This window comes from Nicotiana tabacum, chromosome 6 (genome assembly GCF_000715075.1).
Source record: "Nicotiana tabacum cultivar K326 chromosome 6, ASM71507v2, whole genome shotgun sequence".
Classification (NCBI taxonomy): Eukaryota; Viridiplantae; Streptophyta; class Magnoliopsida; order Solanales; family Solanaceae; genus Nicotiana; species Nicotiana tabacum.
In genome coordinates, this window is record NC_134085.1 from 136,984,739 (window position 1) to 136,997,473 (window position 12,735).

Below are 12,735 nucleotides of genomic sequence, written 5' to 3' on the forward strand. Positions count from 1 at the left end.
AGGTAAGCCAAGCTGCACAAAATCAAATAATTTCAAGTTTTAATTTGGTATCATTTTCAATCGTTGATTCAGAGGAAAGGAATTCAATTAAACACAAACCCTTTTGCATTGCCATTGTCTATGTACTCGTCCACGGTTATCCTATGTCCAATTATAAACAATGGTCATTCAATGTATTAAAATCATCGATAGAAAGTCTGTTTAATCGAGTGATCATAGAGGATTTGTAGTACCTGTAATATCCGTCAAAACAATAACCAAGCAATTTCACCAAGTTTCTATGTTTGAGACCCAATAAAGCTTCTACCTCCCTCGTAAAGTCCTTTGCTTTAGCCCTGCCATCCAGTGTTTGAAGCAAATAATAAGATAAAATGAAACATTTATTTGATTTACTAGGCTACAATACTAAGCTTAATTGCAAATTCTCTTACAAACAATGATGTGAAGTTAACAATGGCTATACTTGATCAGTTTTAAAGTTGAAAATAAGAGTGATCAATTAGTTTCCAGTATATTCACAAGTTTAAGTTATATGCATTGACAGTGTAATAACACAATCAGTGTTCAGATCGATAGTAAATTTTGCACGAACTAACCTGCTACTGATCAACCGCTTTATTGTAACTCTAGTATTGCCAAACAAGATACCATAATAAACAATAGCATAATCTCCACAAACAACTACATTTTCATCAGCAAAGTCATCTGTTGCTGCTTCAATCTCTGATAGTGTAAACTGGTAACTAGGCCTAACATCAAATTAAAAGCAACAAGAGGATGAGGATATCTAGCCGCTGACTCTAAATCCATCACACGACTAAGTGGTCCACTGGTTTGACTAGAGAATATCACTTGTTTTTCTGGGGTTCCATTGCCCATTTCAATCTCCCATCCGTTATGTGGCAATAGCCTTCTACTCATTGAATAACTATTGTGAGAGTTCGTGCGTAAATCTTTTGAAATCGTTGGCTTCAATACATTACGTCGCCTAGTTGAGATAACATAAAGAGTGATGCCGAGAGCAAAGCTGAGGACAAAAAGAATTATGCAAATGAGAATGGCAACCCATAATTCGACCCCAAAGAATGAAGTTGGCTTTGAGAGTTTTCGAGTGATGGATGAAACGGTAAAAAACATTGTTAAGGAGATTACAGGATGAGATTACAGCAGAAGGGTTTAACTGAGAAACCAGATTAGAGAAAAGTCGAGTAGATTAAGAATGAGAAAGAGTTTGCGTTCAATTAAAACTCTACCTTTTTGTAATTCAAATGTTTGATAATTAAGGATTTAAGGTAACAAAACTGAGAGATCCTTACGTGGCGGGAAATCTTCAAACGAAAATAAACCATTTGTAATTATGTGTTTGAGAGGTATTCCCAACAAAATAATCATTTTTCCAAGTAAAGCTTGAAGCTGGCATTTCTTTTGCTTACAATGAAGTTTCTCTTTTATTTGACGGCAGTTAACCCGACTACTGGGCTCAGTTGGCACAACTTTTTTTTTTTTCCTTTTTAGATTGTTTTTGGGAAAATGACATTTTTTTATATATACATTATGTATGTTATATACAAAAATTATACAAATTTTATACACTTTTTCGGCTACCAAATATAAATAATTTCCGACACATGCTAAAAGTGATAATACCCCATTGTTTTTAGGCCCCGTGTTGGGAAAGGCAAAGGAACGAATCGAACCTTACATTTATATGTGAAAATAAAACTTTGCATTAATAGGATATAAAATTTAAAGTAGCAGTTCTATCATAAGTCAAAAGAAAAGATGAGCAGGAGAGTAAGGCTATAAGGTAAAGTTTCTCTTCTACTTGAGCTGCATTTTGCTCTAGCCCATATAATAATCGAGTTGACCAGGCAGCAGCTAGTCAGCTACAAATTTGCTTCTGTTCTAGGCATGGGACAAGTTAATATACCAACAGCAAGTACATATACAAAATCTGCAAAAAATTGATGTACTAACACAATAATTTAGAATTTGCAGAAGAATATCCACTGGGGACTATGAAAAAGGAAATGCCGGGGGCATGCAGATCTGCTTAATGTCTCCGTTGAATGGTGTCTTCAACGGGTGCAACTTAATCTCATAAAGCTTCGGCCACCATTTGCCTGTGACTGAATAAAGTAATAATTCGGCTTAATGATATTTCCTTGTTACGGTACACTTGTTACTATAGAACAACAGAATTTATATGAAAGCTGATGAACATTTTTTTTGGCACAATAATGGCAAAAGGCTAATCTGTCCAAACTTAACCACTATAATCATGCTTGATTCATAATACATGTAAATACTTATCAAAACTATGACTTCAAACTAATCTCATTGAATTTTTCTATCATTTACAGAAAAAATGTCGGACGAAAATAGTGGCAGTAGGCAGATCAGTCTACGCTTTTTTTTTGCATCCACGAATGTTGCCATTCATTCACATGTACATAGTTTCTCCATAGTTATGCTTTACTGATGTGAATAAAATCTCATTTCCCATCTTTGCCCTAACCCGACCCTAACAAATTGAGAAACTAGGATTGCTGGGAATGGCACACGTCACCAGTGGCGGAGCCACCTTATAGGACCCCTTTGCGGGAAAAATACACTGTGTAGATAGGTAAAAAATATATATATATATACACTATATGTATTGATTCCCCTTAATTTTCTGGTATGTTTACTTTTATATATTTCAACACCCCTTAACGAAAATTCTGGCTCCGCCATTGCACGTCACATACATTAAACATCTATTGTTTGCTCTTAACGTGTGGTAACTTGATTCAACTACTATGGCTGATCAGGTATTTAACCAATTAAATCACAAGTGGCATGCTTCGTAAATATGCATTTTTAACCGACTTTCAGGTATCCATCAAGTGAGAAATTCTCTCAATATTTTTGTGAATAATCACAACCAAACCCTAAGCACTAAAGGAAAAGCAACAAGATGATGGAGCTCACCAAAAAGACGGTCACCATCCCTATCCCATGCTATGCCATTTAAGACATCAATTTGCTGCAGCAAAGGTAAGTATTGAAGAAGATGTTCAAAAGGTCCAAGTAAACATTATACACAGAGTCAAAAGCAGATGCTAAAGTAAACTGACCTTCAAATTGTGTAGCAATCCTTCTCTGCATAAGTAACAGAAGACACATCATTTCACTCTACCTCCAATTTTCTAGGAGTAATAATTGCCTAATACTGAAGTAATGCTACAAGGAAAGAGCTGTTAGAAGAACCTCAAATTGTGGAGGAGAATCCATCCAAGCACTGAGCCATCTTTATGTGATATTCTAGCTATACAGTCAGTCTGCAGAGATAGGTGGACATAAGTCAGAGTTAACCCTACGCCACACTTGAGTTGTAAACGAAATTATTCAAACGTTTGGGCTTCAGAATCAAACAGAAGCATTGTATACTTCACTAGAACTGGTATTGTTGTCAAAGGCGAAAAGCCAAAAAATCCAAAGTTTGCTAGGACTTAAGCAAAAAGCACAATTACTGCACGCACTTTAGGTAAGAAAAGCATAAATGCAGAAATAACTATATATACAAACACGCATAAAGGAGTGGGAAGCAATTAAGTGAACTTATGAAATAACAAGCCCTGTCAATCAAGCTCAAAAACCTTTTTTTTTAAACTCAATCAATTCAAATACCATTTAAAATACCTGATTCAATTGCGACCATGCAGCTTTGAGTCTCCAATTCAAAGTTACTGACTGTAGTTTTTAATAAACTAAACTTCTATTTTTCTATTCCTAATCACTAAATATTTGTTAGTATTTAACAAGAAAGATATCATTTTTCCAACTAATGCTTAATGTCTTGTGCCGTCTTCAAGAGAGAGCCTATGGACACTGAGGCAAATGCTTAGGTGCCTTGGTGTCTATACTGTAAATGTCACCTAAGTGAGTTCAGTGCTACACTTTTCAAGACAGTTCAAGCCATGATTGATGAGGCTCACACATTAGCGCTTTGGCGCAGACTGAAGCTCTGTTTAAGTGAAGAGCTTTACCTATAAGATACCTAACTTCAAAGGTTTAAGGATGTCTCAAGTGATTATTTTTATAAGGATTTCAAGTGATTCTTTAAAAACACCGAGAACTGCCATACTCGGAAAATATCCTCTATCATTTTGGTTGCTCATGTAATGATAAAAGTTCTCCATCGAACGTGGAAATCGAGGAAGCCACTACACGGCAAATCAAAGAGAAACCATTGATCTGTACCTCAAGCTCAGTGATAACATACAACATCCAGAACTTCACATATTGGGTTCAGATAAAGCAGTTACTATTATTTTTAAGTTTTAATAATGATGCCTTGTATCCTTGTTAACTACAAGGTACCAGAAAAGGACTTGCCCACAAGCACTCACTACTAGAACAAGTAAAACACAGTTTAAGTTTCAAGAAGATCTCAAGATGCTGCCGTTTGTCGTTAGAGAAATAGCTTAGTAGCCACATTAGTAGCGCTTAGGATGATTTTAAGGGAAAATAATTGCGATGTGTAATAGAAAATCAATCTTTCCGAAGAGGGAGTTGGGGTGAGCAAGTCCATACCATCCAAATATTTGCCCAAACTTCATCATAAACATACTCTAGTTCATTTAGTCTGTGCACTTCATCACCTTGATAGTTTACAATTTGTTTTTTAACTACTGCAAGAACGGGAAAAAAAAAAGCATAAGAACAAAACGAAAAATTCTTATAGGAAGAACAAAACAGCTGAATCATAATTTGACCTTCAGATGACAAAACCTTTCATAGTTTGAGGATCAATCTGATACAGGGTAGAAGATCCATCACTTCCAAAAAGGACTTTCCCATCAGTTGCCAATCCCCAACCATCGGGCATACCATGGCTGAACTTCTCAAACTGAAGAGGAATCAACCGTAAGAATTACTGAGGAGGTGGAAGGGGAAAAAAGCAATATAGAGGAGCATATGTCACTATAAAAATCTTGCAACCACAAAAATACTAGCATTTCTCGCTCCACAATCCCAAATGTGCAAGGATTAATACACAGCATATTTCTGCATTGCAAATGGCAGTTTATGTTGTATATTAGACTTGGGACGAAAAACCGAGATTCACGTTCTGGAAATGGCAATCTTTCCGTTCAAGTAGTTGAATACAGAAGGCAACTGAAATCAAAATAAAACCAGCTTAAAGCTTCATCGAGCAGAGAAATTGAAGTTAGGTTAATGGAATTCTTTTTCCAGTTTGAAATATACACTTGAAGAATAGTCAATATCTTGAAGAAAAAGATGTAGTTGTCTATTATCATGTCATTGTTAAGTATTTATCAGCAATATCAGAATAAATGTAGAACAAGTGATTATAGATTAACTGAATAGAGATGTTCATCAAAGAAACTGTATTGAGATGCTTAGCTAGTGACAACTCAGGAAAAGTCTCAACTGACAGGTAGACCTATCGAACAATATATCCAGAGCAGCCAAAGAGTAATTTTTCCGATTTCATACTATCAGGTAAAAAGTATAAGTTCCAGACACATACTATTACAGTTAATGCCATCACGACACCACTTCTAAGTTCTTTTACCACTTTCCGCCATGACCTCAGCGTCAGAAAGTTGGGATTTGCAAACGAGATCAAAACAAAATGATCAGCACAGGGAAAATCTCTCTTTCCAGCCAGAGAGTTCGCAGTAAACATCATAAAATTCTTACCACATTACGTCCAACAGGACTTCATCTGAGCAAGTCTAGCCACTACTAACATCAATAGCACAAAGCTGCAAAAAACACTGAACAAATATTAAAGCATAAGCAACATACTTTGCTCAGATTATGCCGATCATATATGTAACCAGTACTCTGCCGCCAAGTTACTTGAATCAACCTATAAAATACATTAAGATTACTATATTAGATGTGAGGTCCATCTTTTTCATCATAAAAGGAAAAACAACAATCACTGTACAAAGAAATACAGAAATTGAGAATATACCATGCAGCCAAAACTCTTCTTTAATTTAAGTCAGAGAACTATTCGAAAGCACAGTGGGTACTTTCGCAATCAAGGGAGTTTTCAGAAGCCCTTCAGATTTGAGGAGACTATCAACTTATTTCACAGAATAAGACACAATCATGCAGAAGTACCAAGAGGAGGATAGATAAACTCTTCCTTACAGAGAGGGAGAGAGAGAAAGGGAGAGAGAGAGAGGAACCATAAAAGCCTGGTTTCACTAGTCGGATTCCGGGTTCCATGAATCATGATCGGATATTAAAAGATTTCTCGATTAGAGGACTACTACGACTACAACCTCGTTGAGCAAGCCTGTTTAGTTCCATCTCCTTGAGTTTCAACTGGAACGCTAGGAGTTGGAGTCGGGTTCAGGCATCAAGTCATAAAAGATCATAGTAGTCAAAAACCTAATAGGGACTATATCCATGTGGGCAACAAAAACATGTTTTCCTTTATCAGTCAAAAACAACATATTGATTAGCATTGTATTCTCCCAGAAAGTAAGTTCCCCAGAAGCATCATTATCACGCTGTATAACGTATAACTAATGGGAAAGAGTATTTTCTTTTGGAAAAGAACGAGTTACTTATCACATGAATTTCTTCACTAGTTGAATCAAGGAAAGTAAAAACATTCTTAATTTTAAGATAAAAAAAGAAAACCTATCATTAGCTGAATGAAAAGTAAAACCATTCAGTTTAGATCACAAACCTATCACCAAGAAGAGTTAAGCCCTCCCCAAAGTCAGAGTACTGCATTTTCTGAATAGCCTCAACCTGTGAATGCCAGAAGCAAAAAGGTTCAATGATATATCAACTCGGCATCTCCAACTGAGCTTGAATGTCAGGAATTATATATTGCACTTGTCATCGGTCAATGTTAATATCATGGGAACACATTTTCTTCTTTTGATATTTTATATCATGGGAACAGCTGCTGCATAAAAAGAAACATCAGCACTTTACAAAGTTATTGTATGGCAGGATGTTTCCTTAATAGGGAATAAGCTTCAACATTCATTGCATCTTCTCGTGCAATTATGTTTCTCATCCTTTGTTTCCTTTTTGCTAACTTTCATAATTTTCACATCGTTTTCTTTTTAAATTCTCATTTTGAACATAATAATTGAAATGATATAAGAGTTTATCTTAACTATTTTATTTCGCACCATCTTTCATTCAGAGCATCTAAGCCAATTACCTCGCCAGTCTGCAGAGTGACCTTCCGAACAGATGACTGTAGTCAAATATCATAAACACTATCAGTTACGAAAAATTCTGGCAAACCAAATCTTCCTAAGAAATAATCAGTTGAAGTCAACTTTAGAACCAGAGGGAAACTCACAGCCCCATTCATTCCAGTAGACTCAAATAGGGTATCATTTTCTGCATACAGCAGTCCCTATAAAAAAGTGTTCAGTATTATTAGATGGAAAAAGTGCTATCTGATTACTTATCAAAAGAAAAAGCAACATATGATTAATAGTTTAATACTATAGCTGGCCCCTACTTTGGGACTTCTAATTAGAATTGAATAGGATAAATGTAGCCAACCCATAATATTTCAGGTTTATTACCAAGCAAAGCAGATTAAAACTATAAAGCAAGCAAAGAAAGGGGAGAACATCAATATCAAATATCAATAGATTTCAATCATTTTACAAGAATGGTTGAGATCTTGCCATTTGAAAGCTGATAGTGTGAAGAAAAATGTATTTTGTCTTTGCTCATTTAGGTTTTCGCACAGTAAATATTAAGCATGTTTAAAGTAGTTAAATAGAACAGTTTCACCTAAGATTATACTTAACTCCATCATCATATTGATCTAGGTGAATGGGGAACAGTCTCCACATCTATTGATAGGGAATGAGTTACTACATTGGAGAGAATGTTGGGCAAAAAATGTTCAGGAAAGAGAACCATCAAAGGTGAATGATGCAAGCTAAGCCATGGAGAAAGACTCCAGTACAGTCATCAGATAATGCCTTAACGTTTATTCTTATTGTCGGTTTGCTGAAAGTTTCTATCAATTGGTGATGTTTATTGTAAATGCAGCAGAGGAACTATAATTATTTCGATTAGATGTATGATCTGATATGAAGATACCAGATACTTGTACTAGCTCTAATTTCATACCTAAGAGAAATGAGAATTGAGAACTCAGCCTGGCCTGCAACATGTGTTTGTCTCTCTTTTTTAGGTACATTACTTGCCAGCAGCAAAGCCAACTAAACAATTCGAAAATATTTGAAAGAAAATTTGAAACACATAGGATATAGTCCATTTTATTCTAGTAGCTCAATCAAACTACCAAATGCCAAAAAGATGCTAGGAAAATACTCTAATTAGACATCATTTTTTCTTATGCGAATTGAATTTCCAATCCCTATTTCTGATGACACAAATTAAATGAAAGAGGCGCTAGAACTCAACATAAATCTAGAGGATCAACTAAATTTAATAGAAGTGAAAGAAAAAACGAACCTGCGTGAAGGCGCCAGGATCGTGAGGGAACTCATTGATCACTTCGACTGTGTAAAGCTGATTAGACGGCATATCGGATTGAAACACGCCTTCCTTTGTCGATGAAGTATTTAAAAAAACTATTAAACAAACAACTAGGATTAAAAAGACAAGGACGGAGATCTTTCTGTAATGGAGAAGAAAAGGAGAGGCAGAAGCCATTGAAGGTTGTTGAGGTAGGGGGTTAATTCTTCTACTATTAGATTTCTTTCTCATCCTTGCGCCTGGCATGTGGTTGACACCTCAGCAACGAGGGTCATGGATAACTCCGGGGAAGGGCACGCCGGAGCGACGACGGGAATTCGCGAGGGGGTGGCAGATTTACGTGGGTAGTCTAGATGAAAGGCGTTGTCGTCTAATGCCAATTGCCAAGTTTGACTAACAGCATCAAGTTTTCCACCGTAGCACATAAGTTCCTGATGGCTCGATCGGTTACAATCACTCGAGATAACAATTTCGGGAGAAAAAAGAAAATTATTCGCAAAAGTCCGCTGTGGAATTTATTTTGACTTTTTTCGCTTTTAGCCTGCGCCAGAAACTATTTGTATTCAGTGGCCAAAAAAGTATATATAACATACATAATCTCTCTCTATATATATATATATATATTAGCTTTAGTGTACGTACGTTGCACGTGTATTTCGCGTCAATCAGTATAAAATATATATAAAAAAATAAATTATTATATTCATTGAAACAATATCTTCTTAACATACAAAAATGATGAATTTAGTTGAATTAGTTATATAATATTTGTAATTATAATATCTTGCGAAATATGATATAAATATGTCATGTTGTTGTATCTCGTCTAACATCTCTTTGGAATACCAGTAATACAAATTTCGACTATCAATTAGACCAATAACAGTATTATATTACTTTAGAATTTGTCAAAATGGTTATTTCATCAAAATATTGTAAACCTTAACTACTGGATATATATTTCTTGAAATTCTAATTTACTAAACAATGCAATTTTTCATAAAACTCCAGTCACCTAACTAGATCAATATTGAGGAAGCTGTTCTTTAAACAAATTTTCTTACATCTTCGTCTAATGATATTAATTAAGTAGTTATTATTTTTCTTAAAATATTAAGAGCTTGAAAATTTTAAATAATAACTTAAATTTTTGAAAAGGAGATCTAGTACATTCCTAAGATCACCCTACAAGGAAATAATAATATTATTTATTAATTATCAAATAATGAATACAAAAATAATGAAGCTTTTAAATTAATGGTAACTTTTTCATAATTAATGTATCATCAAGATTGTAACACAAATATTTTATGTAGAAAAATGAAGGTGAGTTATTTTTTATAACAAAAGAGATTAAAAATTTAAAAACTTGTTCAACATAAAAAAATATGTGGTATATGGTAGTGAATTATATATTTAAAGATTGATTTTTCTAATTTAGAGGAAGGTTTAGTAAACAATATTTATTATGAATATAGATTATAAATAAGTATGATCAGTTTTTCATTTTTATGAAGAATAATAAATAGAATCTAATTTAATTTGTCAAGATTCTAAAATAAATATTTTAGGTAGGAAATAAATTTAAGTTATTTTTTTATATAACAAAGAGACTAAAAGTTTTAAAACATGTTATGATTTTCTTTTCTCGGATTTGAGTCTTTTTTCCCCTTGGTATCTATATGTCTATTTTTTATATGGTGATAAAATTTATTTTTTATAACCAAGGTACATAATATTAGCTCATATAGACTTAGAACCTTTCCAACTTTGTATCAAAATTAAAAGACAACAGAAGCAATTATCTTGTCTTAAAAGATATGGCGTTGGTAAATAAAATATGGTTATATGGCATTGATAAATAGAATATGGTACTTGGATGTATTCTCGTTGGACAATTGAATCAACTATAATGGTTGATTTTAAATTCTTAAAATTTTTAGTTAATTTAAAGGTCCTAAATCTTAGGGAGATATTAAATGACTTTTTTTTATCTAGTGTGATCTTTAATTTTAAAAGGGTAAAAAAAATGAACACATTTCGCTAAGGGCTTTCTTGCTTTTAATATAGTATAAATTTTTACGTGTAAGATTTACATACAGTAAACTCTTAATATTTTTAAAGGTATTGGACTTTTTATATAATTTAAATAAGAAAATATTTAATAAGTAAATTTTAATTAATTTTAAACTCATAAACGTAGATTTGTATAAAGTAAACTCTGAACAGTTTTAAAATTCTAAATAGCAGGACTTTCTGCGTCAAATAAGAAAGATTTTAATGCGTGAAATTTTAATTCATTTAAACAGTTAAATATAAAAAACAATTAATTAATTATTCAATAAATTATTACCTGTGGTACTTGACACACAAAAGCCGTTAGTTTAAGTTACAATAAGTAAATATTAATTCATTGTAGAAATGTATCTGTTGTTAATGAAGGGATAGGGAGAAAACGTGGTAAACATATGTTAAGTTGGTGTTTTTTTTTTTTGGAAGTGATTGATATAATGTAAAAGTTTACTTGATTTTAAAGTTCTAAATATTAGGATTTTCTACCAAGTTTAAATAAGGAAGGATTTAATACATAAAATATAATAATTAATTTTCAAATCTTAAATATTAGGAAAATGATTTAAATGACTATTTTGTCTAGTGCAAAATTTAATTTTTAAAGGATAAAAAAGGCGAACGTCATTTCGTTAAGGGACTTCGTGCTTTTAATATAGTATAGATATACACACATTATATTCAGTAGCCAAAAAAGTATATATAACATACATAATGTGTTTATATATATATATATATATATATATATATATATACATTTTTCAACTATTATTTTGAGAGCGACTATATAGTGACATTTTCTCAATTTCTTTTCTAAATAACAAATTGGAGCAAAAGGCCCTTTGATGGCTGTAGACACCGGATTTTTGACCCTCCCCGAGAATTTTCACATTTTTAGCGTGAATATGTGAAATTGGGTCTAGTATAGCTATTTTTACTATTTTTACTTTATTTCGTTGCAAAAAGAAAAATTACAAAAAAATATATATAAATTTTAGTTTATGTATCTCTCATAAACTTGAAAAAATCAAAAATTGCACTTTATTTTTGTACTTTATATAATTTCGAAAATTACAAAAAATATAGTTCTATTAATGTTTTATAGTCATTTTAACTTTGAAAAATACAAAAAAATATTACTTCATATTTTATCTTAATATTTAAAAAAAACGAAAATTACAAAAAATAGTTTTATTAATATTTTGTAGCTATTTTAAATCTTGAAAAATATTTAAAAAGATATAGTTTTGTTTAAATACTAGTCTTATTTTTGGTAGTTATTTTGCTTACATAGGACTAGTTAAGCAACGTTTTCTTATTCTCGGATCCGGGCAAAAGAATAATATTCGGGTTCAAACTACCCGGTTTTAGGCCTAATTTTCGGACCTAGCCCATAATAAACCGAGTCCCTGACACATGGGGAACCCCACCACGCGTGGGGGACATAAGTCTCGAACCCCACCACGCGTGGGGCTCATTTTTCTGGGCAAACCCATTACAAAACACACGGACAAAACATTTTGAAAGGGGGGATATTTCTGAAATTTTGAGGGCTAGCACTGTATCCTCGTCTTCTTCCTCAGAAGAACAAAACAAAAACCTAACAAAAAACCCTACCGTCCAAACCAACCCGCGGTTGTGTCGCCATCTCCCCGTTGCTCCCTCGTCGTTACTTTCCCGTCGAACCCCCCATCCCTTCCGGCATCCCCACGCACCAGCCCTCCTCGTCGACAACCACCCAACCCAACTCCTCCATCGTCAACTACCGGAAAAACCAGACCCTTCACCCCAACGACGCCGAAAACCACCAGTCCAAAACACCACCATCAAACCACCCTGTCACCTCCACGCCATAACCACCACCCAAACCAGCGGAACTCCCCCATCGACCGCTTGTTCCGACGACCTCCTGCTTCATCTTCCTCGCAGCTTCAACCGACTCCCTCACGTCGTCACTGCCCAAGCACTCCACCGCGACCACGACCAACGACAACAACCCATCACTCGAAAACCACTGTCCAAATAGGCTCCTCACCCTCCTCGTCAACTAAACCACCCACCAGCTCCCTCTCCATCCCACGATCATCGTCGCAACCTTAGCTTCCCTACCCCCGACCAACCTGAACCACTGCCCAACACCACCTTCCC

The 12,735-nt window shown here is 34.2% G+C and overlaps 1 protein-coding gene across 1 annotated transcript; it reads right to left on the bottom strand.

Moving 5' to 3' along the window:
* Positions 1-1,703: 1,703 nt before the first annotated feature.
* LOC107824315 (glutaminyl-peptide cyclotransferase) lies at positions 1,704-8,984 on the bottom strand. Its single transcript, XM_016651063.2, has 11 exons — positions 8,494-8,984; positions 7,355-7,411; positions 7,211-7,246; positions 6,722-6,786; positions 5,821-5,884; positions 4,777-4,894; positions 4,579-4,676; positions 3,253-3,323; positions 3,120-3,144; positions 2,974-3,028; positions 1,704-2,129 (listed from the first exon to the last, which is right to left on the bottom strand). The coding sequence occupies exons 1-11, from the start codon at positions 8,761-8,763 to the stop codon at positions 2,017-2,019; spliced, it is 972 nt and encodes a 323-aa protein (XP_016506549.1). The 5' UTR covers positions 8,764-8,984; the 3' UTR covers positions 1,704-2,016.
* Positions 8,985-12,735: the final 3,751 nt, after the last annotated feature.

Coding starts and splice junctions, on each gene's coding strand:
- LOC107824315 (XM_016651063.2), bottom strand. CDS start 8,763: ATGCCAGGCGCAAGGATGAGAAAGAAATCTAATAGTAGAAGAATTAAC. Junction 7,247..7,354: donor CTACTGGAATGAATGGGGCT/GTGAGTTTCCCT, acceptor ATTTGACTACAG/TCATCTGTTCGGAAGGTCAC. Junction 3,324..4,578: donor TTTGGGCAAATATTTGGATG/GTATGGACTTGC, acceptor CTATCTCTGCAG/ACTGACTGTATAGCTAGAAT.